Below are 18,511 nucleotides of genomic sequence, written 5' to 3'. Positions count from 1 at the left end.
ACGTAGCTATAAAAAAAATTATTGTGGCTAATATATTTATTTTATTACGGCTAAAAACCTATTGTGGCTAATTTAAACTATTTAGTAACAAAAATGCAACAATTATAACTAATATGTATTTTTTTTTATTTTATATATAATGTAACTATTTGTTGACTATTTGCCACAATTAATTTTAGCTACAAAGTAATATCATAGCTAATAGATATAATAGCTATAAATTTAATTTTTTTATAACAATTACTACCATTGTAGTCACAACACATTAATATTATAGGTAATAATTTTAATAGCCACAAAGCTAATATGATTGTAGTAATAATTATTTTATTAGCTACAGTTTATTAGTCATTACAAAAAATTTGTGGCAGAAACATAAAAATATTAGTCATGTAATTATATTTGTCATAACTATTACTAAATCATTAGCCACAACATCGTAGCTAAATGAATTGTATGAGTACTATGATATTTTAGTTATAATTATCAAAGAGTCATGAAATTAGCTATCAAATTAGCCACAATTATATAACTACGATAGAATACTATAACTAATAAAATAATTTGGAGAATTACTCTGAGGTCATCTAGGTATTATATATTGGTTTATCAAGTTTAAAAAATATGCTTAGAGGTTCTAAAAAATTTCATATAATATGTTTTTTTTGTCTCTCAATCAATTTTTCTTCTATTGTCCATTTGTTTAGATACACAAAAATTGAGCACTTGCATTATCTTTTAATTTTTCATTCTCAAACTGATTGTTATTTTGTAGAGTTAATTTTGCTATTTGGAAATCACAAGATACATATATTAAGAATTTTATGTATATATATTTTCAGCACATAAAACAATTAGATAATAGTGTTGGAAACTTTTTGTCGAATCATTTTTCAAGAATCAAACGATTAGTCTTAGCACATAAAAAATATTAAAATGCCAGTTTAAAAAAAATTCAAACATCATGAATATTTCATTAAAAATAATTAGTATAATTTTTTGGCATTTCTCCAATGCCAACAGAAAACCAATTCAATCTAAAAGTTTGTTGAGTTCCAGTCATTTGTGTCCTATTGCATTTCTTTGAAATCCTTTTTGCAGCTACACGTGAAACAAATTCCACAAACCCACAACCTTCAAGTTGACCAATTATCTTATTGTAAATTATCTGAATTGAAACAACCTGCACAAAGCAAAATAAATTTATAATATTGTATTAACATCTACTAAAGCTTGTTTTAAAATCAACTAATATCAATCTCTGAATCAATTAAGAAATCCACAAAAATGACAATTGTTTAATCAAAGAGCAAAATTAAAGAAAATGCAACAAATGTTTACACTCTTACCTATCATTTATAATAGTAGGTCTTCATCATCTGTTTCAGATTCTGAGTCTAAGTCTTCTACTATATCATCAGCAACAAGAACATTTGTATTAATAGCTTCAATGTCATTTCTTTGCCAATTTGTCAAGTTTTCATCATCCACAATGATAACAGAATAATCATCATAAATTTCTGAAGCATTTTGCTGAAATGCTTCTTCAATACCAAACAACTCTCCATTACTTTCATCATTAAAAGACATATTAGAGAAATGATCTGAATGCCCTTTCAAAACAACCAACCAATTAGATTGCAAACCATCTTTGACATAAAAGACTTGCTCTGCTTGAGATGAAAGTACAAATGGCTCATCCCTTGTCAATTTTCTAGCAGTATTGACAGTAATGAATCCATGCTTGTCTATTTTTACACCTTTTCCAATGTTAAACACATCCCACCAATCACATTTAAATAAAATGACTCTTTTTCCCTCCAAATATTGAAGTTCTAAAATATTTGTTAAAACTCCAAAATAGCCAAGACGTTTGTCCCCAAAATTCCCTTTTACCACAACACCACTATTTTGTTTGACTCGTTTTTCCTCAAGTTGCTTAGTATGAAACCTAAACCCATTTATTATGTATCCTGAAAATTGTTGAACTCCATTCAAAGGACCCCGAGCCAAAGATAGCAACTGTTTGATATTGTCATTTTGTTCATTTTGCAATCCTCCAATCTATAATAATATAAACTTTATTTAAAATAAAGAGAAAGAAAATTAAATTCAAGAAATAAATATTATTAAATGTAAAATATAACAAATAAAAAGTAAAAAATCAAATAAAGTAATTCAAGAATCTTTTTGATCAATTTTGGTCGGCCAACAGACTAGCAAGGAGCTTATAAATCCTATGTAATAAACCGGCTAACATTTATAAAGCTAATTCAATGCTATATACTAAGTTAAGTTCAGTTGAAAGTATTAATGCAAGACTTTAGTATATAATTTAATTTTTGTTAGGTATAACCACTCAAAATAATTTATTCTCTAGCTTTAACTAGAATAAGTTCAGTTTTTGAAATATCAAATTCTTAGTGGTTAACTGTTGTTTAAATGAACTAATGATTAATATGAATAAATGATCTAACAGTTGAAAATATGACTTCAATTGTGAGTAAAATATTAGCAATAATGGGGATAAAAAAATTTATAAAACCAAATGGCACTCAAGTTGTAGCAATATTTCTTTAAAAGCAACTAGCAATATTATTATTATGTAGCACAAGGCCGGTTCAGCTTACTTCAATGAAAGCTATATTAAGATGGCTTGCAAATATTTATGAAAGACTTGGCTATACATCCAAATGAAATAAAAAATTGAAATTTGATACTCACCTTATGATAAAACCAATCATTGAACTCCATATCATGCCTTCCTTGTTCATATTCACTAAGAAAAGAAAATTCATGCTAATTAGAGAAGCCTAAATAAAAGAATATGCAATTAAAAGAATATATAAAAATAAAAATTCGTACTGTAAAAATGGTTGCACTTCTTCACAATTTTTTAACACAAAAAGATGAGCTTGCTTTCGCTCTTTGTCACTAAGATATGCAGCTTTATCCTTTGATAAAAGATATCCACTTGGTGCAAACACAGACAATCCATTGTATGGTTCATCTTGATTGCCTTCAGAATTCCTTTTACAACGAGAGAATTTACTATCGACATTATGCAAGTATCTCGAGCAAAACATTAAGCTTTCCTCAACAATATAACCTTAAGTAATAGAACCTTCAGGTTGACTCTTGTTACGCACATAACATTTCAAGACACGCAAGAACCTATATAAACAAGAATTCATAAATTTTATTCATTAAGCTTATATCGATATAATGAGAAAATTATAAAAAATAAAATCAATTAAGTTTTACCTCTCAATCGGATACATCCATCGATATTGTACGGGTCCACCTAACTTAGCTTTTGCTGGTAAATGAATTGCTAAATGTAAGATAACATCAAAAAATGCTGGGTTAAATATTTTCTCCAACTTGCATAAAATTACCGGAATGTCATTCTCAAGGCGCTCCAACACTTCTTTTCTCAAAACTTTTGAACATAACTCTCTAAAGAATATGCTAAACTCTGTAATAGCATCATAGACATTACTAGGAACAATTCCACGAATCGCCAAAGGAAGAAGTTGCTCTAATAAAATATGACAGTCATGACTTTTAAATCCAAAAACTTTACCATCTTTCAAATTTACACACCGGGCTATATTAGATGAATAACCATCAGGAAGTTTCAAAGATTTCAAGAACTTGAGTACTTTCTGCTTTTCAACTTTAGATAAAGTGTAACATGCAGCTGGATAAACCCATTTACCATCTTTCATAATTGGATGCAATTCTTTTCTTATACCCATCTCTTTCAAGTCACGACGAGCGTTCAATCCATCCTTTGTTTTTCCTTCAATATCCAACAAAGTTCCAATAATATTATCACAAATATTCTTTTCAACATGCATCACTTCAAGATTATGACACAACAAATTATTCTTCCAATAAGGAAGTTTGAAAAATATGCTACACTTCCTCCAATTGAGGCTATTTAAATCATAATCACTTTTTTTCTTTTTCATTGTCTTACCAAATTTTACTTTCTTAAGAAGCCTCAATTGCAGTAACACATCATTCCCAGATAATTTTTTTGGAGCTGATCTTTTCTCAATGGTTCCATCAAAAGAACGTTTATTCAAACGCCATTTATGATTCATTGGGAGAAAACGACGGGAACTCATATAAGAAAACTTATGACCATATTTTAAACGAGTAGAAGGAGTCTCTTTGTTGCATGTGGGGCAAGCTAAACCTCCCTTTGTACTCCAACCTGACAAATTAGCATATGCTGGAAAATCATTTATGGTCCATAAAATGGCAGTACGCAAGCAAAAATTTTCCTTTCGAGCAGCATCATAAGTATCAACTCCGTAATACCATAACTCCTGTAACTCCTCCACTAAAGGTTGTAAGTATACATCAATGTCATTTCCAGGAGCTTTAGGACCAGGTATTAATAAAGAAAGCATACAATATGGTTGTTTCATGCATAACCAAGGAGGTAGATTATAAACTGTAGCAATCACTAGCCAAGTGCTGTGGGAAACACTTAAGTTTCCAAAAGGATTGACTCCATCTGTTGCTAAACCTAGTCTGACATTACGAGGGTCTTTAGCAAAACCTGGATTCAACTCATCAAAAGATTTCCAAGCATTAGAATCAGCAGGATGCCTTAAAATCCCATCTTTAGTATGTTGATCATGATGCCATGTCATGTCTGTAGCTATGTCTGATGACATAAATAACCTTTGTAGTCTAGGTTTTAATGGAAAGTAACGAAGAACTTTTCTTGGTACTTTTTTACTAGTTTTTTTATTCATACTCATCTTAGATGAATCGTTCTCTGTTGTTTTCCACCTAGACCCGCCACAAACTAAGCAACTTTCAGCCTTAACATGCTCTTTCCAAAACAACATACAATCATTTACACATGCATGTATCTTTTCATAATGAAGACCTAGATCACGTATGATTTTTCTAGCTTCATAAAAAGTTTTAGGCAAGGTCTCAACATCTGGTAGCACTTCCTTAAACAATTGCATGATACTATTAACAGCTTTATCACTCAATCCATAAAGACACTTTATTTGGAATAGTTTCACTATCAATGATAACTTTGAAAACTTATCACAACCAGGATAAAGTTTTTGTTTAGCATCTTCTAATAGTTTAAAAAATTTAGAAGCTTGCTCACTAGACCCAAACTGTGAAGCATTATTTTCCCCAATTTCAATCTCAGGATCATTAGTGCAAGAAGATTTTCTCTTCAAACCATGTTGCACTACTGTATCCATGATTTCAAGTCCAACTGTATCATAAATCATGTCTAATATATCATCTTTTTTCCCATTTTCTACTTCATCAAAACTATGCGGCATTTTATTTGAAGTTTCCCCATGATATAACCAATGAGTATATCCCTTCAGAATGCCATGCATCAATAAATGTTCTCTAACCTCATCTTTGGATTTATGTAAAAAATTATTACATTTGATGCAGGAGCAAGGAATGGTACCTTCTAGTTTTGAGTTCGTGAAAGCAAATTCAAGAAAGTAATTAACTCCTTCCATATACTCTTTACTCAATCTATTAGTACATTTCATCCATTCCTTATCCATTTTGAATCCTGCAACAATAAAATATCAATGAATTATAGCTTAATTGATCATGAAAATAGATAGATTGAATCATTTACTCATATATGTGCATCTCTTTTTTCCATGAAGTGGTTACTCAGCAAAAGAAATATGAAATGTTGTTAGTTGAGCAAAAGGGAATCCTTTGGCCAAATCAATTGTACTAGCTCTGCTCTTCAACTACTGTGCTAAGTTTATTGGTGGTACTTTGGCCAAATCAATCATGAAACAATTTATTATTCCTATATTTTGACATGACTACTTGGCCACTCTTGTGATATTCCTTGTCCTGTAGATGTGATTATAGCTGTACTCTTACAACCATTCTGCATGTAATTGTAGTATAAACATTTACGAATAGAATGAGCTTTTCCAACCTTTAAATTACCAATTTTATAATAGTAGATTATCTTCTGTTGTTTATTTTTTTTAATAAATTAAGTGGGTGTTTCTAACATTTCTTCAGTTTGTGTTTATTGGTCGGCAAATTAGCATTAGTACAAACTTCAATTTTCATTTATTTGGTTTGAATTATAATATTATATTGTATTTCCTATACTTGTAATGGCAAAGGTGCCCTGCTAAATTAATTATATAAAATAACGCTAATTATAAGGCTAATTCAAGATTATTCATTCACCCAATTTTGCTTTTTTGATACGCAAAATCTGATTTTAATTAAAGAATGGAATTACATGATTACAGGAGATGCCTCAAGTACATGGAGATTAGCTACTAAATCTAATTACCTATTAACACCCTACTTTTCTAAACAATCAGCAAGGGAATTAAAGGATCTTGGGCATTTTACAAAGGAGATTTTTAATTATATTCCAAAATTGCAGGGGGGTCGAGGCTTCACTCATCCAATTAAACAAATTTGGTAAACAAATTCATGAGTAAATAAATTTGGTAAATAAAAAATTCATTCACCCAATTGATATCATAAATATCATTAAAGGATTCAAGATTAAAGAGTATAAAGTAGATGGAATAGCAACATTGGAGTTACAGAGCAGCACTTACCTATTGAGACCAGAACTGAAACCTAAACCAGAGGACTTGAGGGAGGAGAGCTGAAGCGATTTCGGATGGAGGTGGAGGGAGAGCGGTTATGCGTTTTGGTGTTACAGAGCAGCACTTACCTATTGAGACCAGAACTGAAACCTAACCCAGAGGACTTGAGGGAGGAGAGCTTAAGCGATTTCGGATGGAGGTGGAGGGAGTGCGGTTATGCATTTTGGTTTTACAGAGCAGCACTTACCTATTGAGACCAGAACTGAAACCTAAACCAGAGGACTTAAGGGAGGAGAGCTGAAGCGATTTCGGATGGAGGTGGAGGGAGAGCGGTTCTGCGTTTTGGGTGATGAAGAGTAGCCAAATAGGAAGACTAAGATTAATAAAAAACCCAGATTAATAATAATAATAATAATAATAATAATAATAATAATAATAATAATAATAATAATAATAAAGCTAACTTTATTAAATACAACTTTATTAAATACTAATTAAAAATTAAAAGCTTTCATCGAATTTCATTTGGTGGCTGGAAAATTAGCCTCCTTTGAAGCCAATATTGTAGCCATATTTTCTCTATTGTGCTTTAATGCTATCAATTCCATATGAGTTTCAACGACGCTAGATAACCATTATTACAAATAAAAATCAGAAAAAAATTGAAAAATGAAAATGAAAAAGAAAAACAAAACTAAAAATGCTAGAAGAAAATTGAAAGCAAGTAATTTCACACATCATTAACGAAAGTTAGTCTTAATTCTATAGAATTATTGTATTTTTTTAGACTTGAATATAGTCGGTTTTTTCATACTTCAATACTAATTCTTCTATGATTCTCGATTTTAAATCAGTTCTTCATGAACCTTACTCTGTCAAATAATTATATCTTAGAAAATTTATCTCTTAATTGAAACCATATACAGAATTATATTTTCTAGTTGCGATTCTTCTCTTAGAGCTGAGACCAGAATTAAAACCTAAACCTGAACCATGGAAATATAATTGGAACCAATACTAGAACTAGGAAAAAAATTGGTATCAATTTCTTAATTTTCAGGAATCATTTTTTTTATCTAGTACCGCTTTCTTCTAGGAATCAGTTTCAGAACCGGTACTATACACCTTAGTAACATGAACTTTACACTGCCATATGCTTAAAGGTGAGTATTTTATAACCATTACCGTGACCAATTAACAAATTTGGAAATTATGGTAATTGAAAATTTCTTACAGAATTACTAATTACTGAACATAATTACTAATCGGTAACCAAAAAACCAAAATTCTTTATCCACCATATATAAATTAAATTTATACCAAAATTATTCCAAATTTTTAACCAATGATTTAACACCTTTAGGGTCTTATTCCATCAAAAAACATAATTATGCCAAATTTGGCACACTTTAAATTTTTTTTTTTACGTACTTGAATTTTTTTTACCTATATATTTGTATTTTGCATATAAATTAATTTTGAAGTTTTTTTTTTTTAAAATAAATTTATTTTGATATTAAAAATACAGCTCTACAAAGGTGTGGTCATGATTTTTTTTCTTTTAAAAAAAAATTATAGCGTTGATTTTGAATCTGCTTAAACAAATTAAAATTATTTTATTTTGTTTATTTAATTAAAAATATAAAATATTTTAATTACAAAAAAGTAAAAATAAATAATATTATATTAATTAATAAAAGGAACCCTATCAATTAGTGGCGGCAATATAATGATAAGCTTGCTAATATATATATTTTTGGCTTGGGGGGAATGAAAACCTTAAAATTAAAAATTCCCTCCCTACAGCCGCTACTGCTACCGCTACGAATTCTATATAAATTTTCATTCTCACTCATGATTCATTCAGTTTTCAATTTCTGTCCACTATCAAAAGGAGAAGCTCCCACTATCAAATCCAATCAGGTACGTTTAAAATTACAAAAGCCTTAAAATTAATGCTTAATTGTAATTGTTCTAGGTTGCATCTGATATTTACTTTTCATTCGTTTTTCATCTGTTAAAAAGCTTTGATTCACTATTTTTATATTAATTTATCATCTATGTGTAATATTCAATTTTTTCCTTGGAGCAGAAGCAAACATTATGGGTCGATGATGCAAGTTGCGGAAAGGGAATTCCATCATTATTAACTTGGAAAATGAGACTGAAAATAATGTTAACCAGAACTTTCAAGAAACTCAAGAGTTACACCAAAATCAGGCTTCAAATTTTCAAGGTAAATAATAATTATGTGATTTATAAATTTTAAGTTGTTTTCGTAAATAATTAGATGGCTAACTTCAATTTTTTTTTTTTAGGGAATACTAGTCAGAAGACAATGAGGTATCATTATGAAGGCCATTTTATATTTTCACCAAATAGAATATATGAAAATGGTAGGTTCATGGAGAAACCTAATTTTGATGTTGATTTCATCTCATTTTTTGATATATTGGATGACTTGAAAAAGGATTGTGGATTTGATATTATAAAAGGAGATAAATTTTATTACTTGAAGGCCGATAAAGCTCTTAGTGATCTTGATGCATTGATAGAGGTTAAAGATGATACAGATGTGAAAAATATGATGGATAGTTATAAGAAGTTTCCTTCGAAACCCATTGATATATACACTCTATTTCGAGATTATGATATTTTACCAAATGGACTTGGTGACGAGCTACCCGCAGTTACCGTTGATCACACTTCTAATCAACTTCAAAATCCAAATGCAACTGCAGCAACAGGTTTACTCATTTAATTTTATTTAAACAATTGATTATGTTTACTTATTCTATGTACAGAAATTCTTGTTATTATATGATTATTGTTTTACTTTTGTTGTGAAATAGGTTCCAATACAATTAAAAGAAAAACTAGAGGACCAACACGATGCTTGAAAATCACACAATTGGAGAATGGGCAAAAATTGCCAGTAGAATTTGATGAAGATGATCAAGCTATTGGTGATAATGCTACTGCATTTGTTTGGTTTTTAGGACAAACTATTAGAAGTGTGTCGTGTTGTCCATTGCAAGTGAAACAATGGAATAAGATTACCAATGATAAGCTCGACCACATGTGGTCTACCATATTGGTACGAAAATTTATATTAAATTACATCCATTATAAAATGATTATAATTTTTTTAGTTCTATTAAGTATCATAATCTTTGTTTCTTCTTTGCTCCAGGCCTCGGGAATTGTCTCTTCATGGCAAAATTTGCCATGAAGAGGGCATGGCGCCACTTAGGAATCCATGACCAAATTCTCTGCCATGAAGAGACTTCTCTTCATGGCATATAGTGCCAGGCCTCGAGACTCCACGATAGAAAATTCTGCCATGAAGAGTGCCAATCGCAACTTTATGTGGCGCCAGGCCCCCTCGGTATATTCATATATATATAGATATATATATATAGATATATATATATATATATTTATTTATTTATATATATTTAAATCCTTTAAATCTTCTGTTTTAGATTTTATTGTCGAATTTATTTCCATTGTCCTAATGAAATGTGCTTTTATTAAATTTAAATTTTTTCTTTTAGGTTTTTTTGTAAAATCCATTCTAATCTTTTTATTCTTTGTTTTGATTTTTATACAGTCATCTTTTACTAAATAAGGTGTTATTAGATTTATAAAGGGGGTTCCTAGTATTACCATATGATTTATTATTAATGCTTCCGTCTTTCCTAAAATATTTAGATTAGTCCTATTTGCTGTCTTTAATTTTTCTTTAGTCTCTTGCTGACTCGCGGTTGTCGAAGCCGGTCAAAAATAACATTTCCGGTTATCAACAATTTTACAACTTGCAGATAGTGGTAAATGATCGAATCCATAGAGAATTGAATACTTATCTATTTTTCCCAACAAGATCAAGAGAATCAACTGGAAGCACAACTGAAAGCAAGTAACTGAAAGCAGAATAAAAGTAAAGTGCAATAAAGTAAAAAGAGAGGGTTTGAGATTGATTTGACTAACAACTATTGAAAGCAATTAAATCAGCAAGTAATTAAGATAAAATAGGAAATCAATATGAGAAAGGTCTAGTTGAAGATATGGATCCACCTTGGTTGCTTGGATTGATCATGGAAACTTATGTTCTCTTGATTGGTTCAATAGATTAGTTATGGAGGTGGAAAACGCTTCTCACCACCATGTCTCTCCTTATGATTAAATCAATTAGGGAACGTCCTCTAATCAATTACTAATTAACAAATTGCCAAGGAACGTCCTTGGGCCTTAGGCATCAAAACAATTGTCAATTGCATGAAGAAAGAGAGAGATCCAACCCTAGCTACTCAAACGCATGAGATGTTGCTAGATCATACAATTCCTTAGTTTTTACACCAAGTGTTTGTAATACCCGGCTAGAGTCCGTCATCGAAATTCTACTTTCCGGTGGAATCTCGGATGTCGGAATCCGCTAGAAGGGTAAGATTTATGTTTTTGTAAAGGATTTTAGTATGTTTTCATGTTTTAAGTATCAAAGGACATGAGTTTTTGCAAGAAAAGAGCCAAGGAAGAAATACAGGGTTCGGCCGCCGAAGTGAAAAGTTCGGCCGCCGAACATGCATGAGTTTGGGTTTCACGTTAGGCCGCCGAAGGTGGTCTGGCCAGCCACCTATAAAAGGCCCTAGGTCGGTGAATGGATAAGATTTTCTTTCCATTCACAGCCAGAGGTGAGACCATGAGCTTCCTTGGGTGATTTTCATGTTTTCTTCAAATCTTGCAAAGTTTTGATGAGTTTTATGCATATGTGAAGGTTTTGAGCAACTTAACCAAAAGTTTTGAAGTTGGAGACTTTGAGGGAGAGTTTCTCCATATCTCCACGTTGGGATCTTTGATCTTCTTGTTTGTAAGAGGTAAGTGAAGATCCTGAACTTCTTTTCATGTTTTATGAAGGTTTTATGGAGGTTTATGGGTAGAGATGCATGTTTAGGGTAAGTTGCGGTTTTGGTAGATTTGTGGTCAAAGCATGCTTATGTGTTTATTTGTGTTGTTTGTTGGGGTTTTAAGTTAGTTTTGGACCCCTTTGTGCCTATACTTGAGGATATGCAGGTTGTGAGTTGTTGGTTTGCATGTTGAGTGAGGTTTGGCCACGAGTTGCATGAAGTAGAACAAGTTTCTGCCTAACTGGAAAATCCAGTTTCGGCCGCCGAACATGCTAAGGAGGTGGTTTCGGTTGCCTAAGCCTTCCCCCGAAAGTTTGGACTTTCGGCTCTGGAGGAGACTTTCGGCCGCTGAAGGTTAGAGACTTTCGTCTTTGGAGAGGACTTTCGGCAGCCGAAGTGCCGCCGAAAGCGCTTGAGTTTCGTCTCTGGAAGGGACTTTCGGCCGCCGAACCTGCCGCCGAAAGTGCCCTGTCCAGCCTTCTTTTGCATGTTTTTCTTGATTCTTTTAGGATGTTTTAAGGGGGTTTTGGGGAGTATGTTAGAGTTGTTCTTGAGATAGTTTGGTCCCTCATTTGAGTCCATCTGTGTAGGAACGGACCAGAGGAACTGAAGAGAGCAGCAGTGAGCACTGCTTCAGAGTATTCAGAGTCAGTTCAGAGTCAGCCAGAGGAGAATGGAACTAAACTTCATGTTTCAATATGAGAACTTAAATGCTTTTAGCATGGTACATGCATCATGATATGACATAGGTTGAGTGCATTAGTACACACTAATGTGACACATTGAACTTGGCATATAACCCATGCTCTCTCAGAGTCTGCAGAACTGTCCTCAGATGCTGGGCATGCTCTTCTACATCTCTGGAGTACACTAAGATATCATCGATGAAGACAATAACAAAGTGATCTAGATACTCGCTGAAAACTCTGTTCATGAGATCCATGAATGCTGCAGGGGCGTTAGTCAACCCGAACGACATTACTAAGAACTCATAATGCCCATATCTGGTCCTGAAAGCTATCTTTGGCACATCTGCTTCTCTGACTCTCAACTGATGATATCCGGACCTCCAAGTAAAGTCCTGAGGAGCCCTGAGAGGGCCGGGCACAGAGCACCATAGGGTGCATAGAGAAGTCCTGAGTAGCTCCTTCGCAGGCCGGGCACAGAACAGAGGGAATTTTGAATCTATCCGTCTGAGATGATGTGATTTACTTGTGATGTGATGCATTTCATGAGAGCATGTTTTATGAACATGTTTTATTTGTTCTACTCACTGGGCTAGTATAGCTCATCCCTCTCCTTTAACCCCAGTCTTGCAGGATCAGAGTCAGAGGGAAGTCAGCAGGGTACAGGAAGAGTAAAGAAAGAATTGTGTAATAGTTTAGTGTGGACATGTAATATTGTAAAGAAATGGTTTAGTATTGTATAGTGTAGAGTATTGTGCTTGACCCATGTTGTACATCCTTTTTGTATACATGATCTATTTATGTGTTGTGACTGTTTTTATCAGTATGTGAAAAACCAGGCTTAACAGAGTATGAGTTGAACCCGTCTAGAGCAAGCTCTAGTAAGGGGTTTTATAGTACAGAGCTAGTGCATGCACAGGTTGAGCCTTGGTCAGAGAATCAGTTTTATGTTTTTACAGAAAATGTATGATCATGTATGGGATTGTACAGGTACACAGAGAGTATAGCAGGCTTGCTACAGGTCTCGGCGACCTTAAGTCGACCTGGATCCTAGCGCCGGTAGCGGTCCGATTTTCGGGTCGTTACAGTGTTCTTAGGTCAGAATATTTCCAGCAATTACGGACTAAAAAATATCCCAACTAACAGTCAATTAACTTTGCAATCAAGAATCAAGTGGCCAATTTGATCAAAACAACAAAGCAATCTTAGATTCAAGCACACAATTGTATGAATATTGATCTAATCAAAGACAAATAGTTTATGTTCAGATCTCACAATCCATAAAACAACCTTAGTTTCAACCAATCTTCAACTAGAATTAAGGGTTTAAGCCACTCATGCTGAACTAAAACAGAAAATTAAAGAAGAGAGCATGAGATGAAGAACCGGCGGTGGAGGAGAAGGAGGTGGAGCGGCGGCCGAACCTTGGAGGAGTGGGGGTGATCAATTCTGCCCTTCTTTTCTTCTTAAGGCCTTTAAATATGTCTTGAGAGGCTGCCTAGGGTTCCTTGGCTGTCCATGCATCTTTTAGAGGCTGCCCAAAGTGCCCTTGGTCTAATATGTACCTTCTATGTGCATGTGTGAAGGGAAAAACGTAGAGCATGTATGAAATTGCAAGGGATGGGCTCTTTGGTCTTTTAATTGCTGCCCATGGTCTTCAAGATGCTGTCCAAGTGTGTTCAAGTTGCTGCCCAAGGTGCCTCTTCACATCCCCTTGCCGCCCATTCACAATTAAGGAAGGTGGAGCCTCCTTTTGCAATTTGAATTTTGAATGTGCAAGGCATGAAGTGGGAAACATGTGATCTTTGGATTTGGCTTCCTTAATAAGCTGGATCTTGAAATCCAAAATCTGAATATGAATCTTGGGGATTTGAATTTCAAAATACTTTCCTCATTTGGCTCTCCATATATGGCAGCTTGAGATATGGCTTCTTGAATAAGGAAAAGGCTACTTGGAGATTTGAAATTTGAATTTCAAATTGCCTTGGCTGAATGTTCTTTCCATATTTACCACTTTTCTTATTTAGAACTTTCCTTATTTAGCTTCACTTGAATTCAACTTGGCAGGCTTGCTCCCTTTTGCTCCAAATAAGGCAATTTTAGGGGGATTTTCTCCAAAGTGTCCTTTTTCACCATTTTCTGCAAAACAATGTCAAGAGTACTAAATTAAGCAGAAATCATGTAAATAATCATCAATAATATCAAGATAAAAGGACTAAAATATGCTCTATCAAATACCCCCACACTTAGCCTTTTGCTTGTCCTCAAGCAAATAAACATAGTCAAACAAGCTTTTTTTGCTCTAGATCCTTATTTCCACTTAAGCTCTTACTCTAGACGCCTATTTTGAATCATTGCAGTGAAGAATATATGCATGGAGATTACTTACCTTTTTTCCTTATTTTCCTTTACTTACCATGGCTAGGATTTGTTTTCCTCAAGAGAGACCATACATGCACATTTTTGTTAAGACTTTTTCTAGCTTTCAGAGTGACTTGCCCTTACCTTTAATTACTTTATTCAGGCTTCTGCACTTAGATTTTGCTTGAAAAAGTCACCAACCTTTTGACTTGAAGGTACATATTTGTGATACCACCCCCAGTTACTCAGTTGGTCACCTGTCCAAGTGGCTACTAGCTTTGTTCTTAGTCTTTTGACCATTGGAACAGTTTTTTTATTTGTGCTTTTGAGGTCTTTGCCTTTGCTGAATTTTCTTTCTCTCAATGATTTGGGCAAATCAACACCAATTGCTAAATCAAGTCACATTAAGTTCATTCACACAACTTTCAATTTATTCTCTCTAATGAGGGTCATCAATATATTTTTCACCATGGCAAGCTCAAAGATTCAATTCAAAAGGCAATTCTCAAACATGAATACAACTCACTGCAATTGATTCAACATAAGTTTAAAGAGTCATCACATCAATGGGGTCATGGAAAGAAAAGCTCATCCAACATAGTTCATCAGTTTGAGTAGAGCAAAATAAAAAATAGAAGGTTGTGGTTGTGTGTGTGTTATTGAAAAAAAAAATTTCAACTGTGGCTATTCAGAACAAGCAAATCGCAAAAATGAAACTGAAAGGGAAACATGTGCGCAATACTGAAAGAAAAAAGAAGAAGAAGAGAAAAGGGGGAGGAAGAGAGAGATATGCACCCCCACACCTAAATCATGCATTGTCCTCAATGTATAAGAAACATAAAAGAACAAAGAAAACTGAGTACTCCCCTGGGGTGTGGTGCATGGCATGATTTACTTAGGCTGAATGAGTGACGAACAGATGTTCGTCTGGGAACTCTTCTTTGATTGGACAAGGTGTAGAGCTAGATGGAAGCCGGCTGAGGTGGTCAGCTGCAAGATTTTCTTTCCCTTTCTTGTCTCTTATCTCCAGATCAAATTCTTGTAGGAGAAGAATCCACTTAATAAGTCTTGGTTTGGCTTCCTTTTTCTTGATCAGATATCGCAAAGCTGCATGGTCAGAATAGACAATGACTTTAGTTCCCAAGAGATATGGTCTGAATTTCTCCAAAGCAAACACAACAGCTAAGAGCTCCTTTTCTGTTGTTGTGTAGTTGCTTTGTGTAGCATCCAGTGTGCGAGAGGCATAGTGAATGACGTGGGGTGAGTTTCCCACACGTTGCCCCAAGACTGCTCCCACTGTATAGTTGCTTGCATCACACATGATTTCAAAGGGCAAGTTCCAGTCAGGTGCCTGAATAATTGGGACAGTTACAAGCAATTCTTTAATCAAATCAAATGCCTTTTTGCAATCTGCATCAAAATCAAATGTTACATCCTGTTGGAGCAATTTGCATAATGGCAATGTAATTTTAGAGAAGTCTTTGATGAATCTTCTATAGAACCCTGCATGGCCAAGGAATGACCGAATTTCCCTAACGTTTGTGGGATAAGGTAGATTTTTAATGGTATCCACCTTAGCTTTGTCCACTTTAATTCCCTTAGCTGAAACAACATGACCTAAAACCATACCTTGATTAACCATAAAATGACATTTTTCATAATTAAGTACAAGATTAGATTCAAGGCATCTCTGTAGGATTTTTTCCAAATTAGCAAGGCATTCCTCAAAAGAGTTACCATGTACTGTGAAATCATCCATGAATACTTCAATTGTCTTACCCACATAGTCAGAGAATATGCTCATCATGCATCGCTGAAAGGTGGCAGGTGCATTGCATAGTCCAAATAGCATTCTTCTGAAGGCAAAAGTGCCAAAAGGGCAGGTGAAGGTGGTCTTCTCTTGGTCCTCTGGAGCAACTGAAATCTGATAAAAACCTGAATAACCATCAAGACAACAATAACGGGACTTACCTGCAAGCCTTTCTAGCATCTGATCAATGAAAGGTAGTGGGAAGTGGTCTTTCCTTGTTGCAGCATTGAGCTTCCTATAGTCCATGCACACTCTCCATCCATTCTGAACTCTTGTGGGAACAAGTTCTCCTTCAGCATTGGACACAATGGTAATCCCAGTTTTCTTTGGGACTACATGCACAGGACTCACCCATTTGCTATCAGAGATTGGGTCTATGATACCTGCATTAAGGAGCTTGATTATTTCTTTCTTTACTACCTCCATCATAGGTGGGTTCAGTCTTCTTTGAGCATCTTTGACTGGTTTGCATTCCTCCTCCATGTGTATTCTATACATGCAGGTGGAAGGAGAAATACCTTTTATGTCATCTATGGTCCACCCTATGGCTTCTTTATACTTCTACAGTACTTTCAAGAGGCTTGCTTCTTCATATTGGCTTAACTCATTGGACACTATTACTGGTAGTGTCTTATCAGTTCCTAGGTACATGTATTTCAGATGGTCTGGGAGAGGCTTTAGATCTGGTTCCGGTGCTTTCTGTCTTGACTGCAAAGGAGGACTGGAAGAGCTTGCTTGCGTCGGAGGCTGTGGAGCAAGGTTCGGCGGCCGAAGGATGGCTGGATTCGGCGGCCGAAAGGCAGTAGAGTTCGGCGGCCGAGAGTCAGTGGAGTTCGGCGGCCGAGAGATCATGGCTTCGGTCTATGCTGGGGGCTGAGGTGAAGGATTCGGCGGCCGAAAGGAAGTGGAGTTTGGCGGCAGAAAGGAGTTCAGCTTCGGCGGCAGAATGGTTGCGGAGTCCGTCGACCAAAAAGTGGTTTCAGTCTGCGATGGAAGCTGAGGTGAAGAGTTCAGCGGCCGAAAAGTAGTAGATTTCAGCGGCCAAAAGGTTTCTGTCTGTGCAAGGCCTTTCTGAAGTGGTGCTACGGATTTTCCTTCAGTCTGTACTTGACTGCAATTCATCTGTTGGATGCTGTAGATTGTCTCCTTGAGTTTTGGCTCTTTCTGGCTCTCAATCTGTACCTGATCAGTATCTCTACAGAAATCACTGTTAAGAATATCATCTTGATCTTCATAAAAAATTTCCTGGCTCAAACAGTCAACAATATCAAGACCATAAACAGGGGACATATCATGTGGATATTTCATGGCATCATAGACATTGAATTTAATGACTTCCCCTTCGAACTCCATGGTCAAAGTACCATCATGTACATGAATCTTAGTTCTAGCAGTACTCAAGAAAGGACGTCCAAGAAGGATATCAGAATTAGCATTGCAACTATCTTCCTTAGTATCAATCACATAAAAATCTGCAGGAAAGACAAGTTCATCTACTTGAACTAACACATCTTCTAGAACACCTATGGGATATACCACAGATCTATCAGCTAATTGGATCACAACTCTTGTGTCTTTCAGTGCACATGCATTCAGAGATTTATAGATGGAAAGAGGCATGACATTTATGGATGCACCAAGATCACACATGGCTTTCTTGATTCCAACATTCCCTATCTTATAAGAAATTGCAAACGTACCTTTGTCCTTGCACTTAGTAGGGAGCTCTCTTTTAATAACAGCAGTGACAACCTCACCTACACTTACTTTCTCTCTCTCAGCAAGCTTTCTTCTGTTGGTACACAACTCTTTCAGAAATTTTGCGTACCTTGGAATCTCCTTAGCGGCATCTAGCAGATGTATGTTGATTTCCACCTTCCTGAAAGTCTCTAGGATCTCCTTTTCTTCCTTTTCTTTTTGTGTTCTTTCAAATCTTTTTGGAAAAGGAGGTGGAATGTGAAAACGTACCTTTGGATCAGTCTTCTGCGCAGGTGGTGTTTCAGATTGCGCTGGAGAGGCTTCAGGTTGCATTAGTTCTTGCGCAAATGGTGTCTCAGTTTGTGCAAGTGGTGCTCTTTCATCAATCTTGATCTCTTGTAGCTCCTTCCCACTTCTTAAAGTAATAACACTGACATTCTGTCT

At 34.8% G+C, this 18,511-nt stretch overlaps 1 protein-coding gene across 12 annotated transcripts; it reads right to left on the bottom strand.

Moving 5' to 3' along the window:
• Positions 1-947: 947 nt before the first annotated feature.
• On the bottom strand, positions 948-6,967 carry LOC110607546. Of its 12 annotated transcripts, none has more exons than XR_006349102.1 (7): positions 6,618-6,967; positions 5,471-5,581; positions 3,265-3,805; positions 2,866-3,174; positions 2,725-2,779; positions 1,350-1,409; positions 948-1,183 (listed from the first exon to the last, which is right to left on the bottom strand). XR_006349102.1 is itself a non-coding variant. In XM_021746675.2 (7 exons), the coding sequence occupies exons 4-6, from the start codon at positions 3,084-3,086 to the stop codon at positions 1,357-1,359; spliced, it is 984 nt and encodes a 327-aa protein (XP_021602367.2). In that variant the 5' UTR covers positions 3,087-3,174; positions 3,265-3,805; positions 5,471-5,581; positions 6,618-6,967; the 3' UTR covers positions 948-1,183; positions 1,350-1,356. The 12 variants fall into 12 exon arrangements, 5 of the variants coding, with proteins under 5 accessions (XP_021602367.2, XP_043808171.1, XP_043808172.1 ...); XR_006349103.1 differs by having other exon boundaries at positions 1,350-1,406; XM_021746675.2 differs by having other exon boundaries at positions 1,350-2,064.
• Positions 6,968-18,511: the final 11,544 nt, after the last annotated feature.

Source organism: Manihot esculenta, chromosome 17 (genome assembly GCF_001659605.2).
Source record: "Manihot esculenta cultivar AM560-2 chromosome 17, M.esculenta_v8, whole genome shotgun sequence".
NCBI classification, from domain to species: Eukaryota; Viridiplantae; Streptophyta; class Magnoliopsida; order Malpighiales; family Euphorbiaceae; genus Manihot; species Manihot esculenta.
The sequence above is the reverse complement of the archived record's forward strand: the minus strand, read 5'-3'. Positions and strand labels throughout refer to the sequence as shown.

Coding starts and splice junctions, on each gene's coding strand:
- LOC110607546 (XM_043952236.1), bottom strand. CDS start 3,086: ATGTTTTGCTCGAGATACTTGCATAATGTCGATAGTAAATTCTCTCGT. Junction 2,780..2,865: donor GAAGTGCAACCATTTTTACA/GTACGAATTTTT, acceptor TTCTTTTCTTAG/TGAATATGAACAAGGAAGGC. Junction 2,065..2,724: donor ATGATTGGTTTTATCATAAG/GTGAGTATCAAA, acceptor ATATTATTATAG/ATTGGAGGATTGCAAAATGA.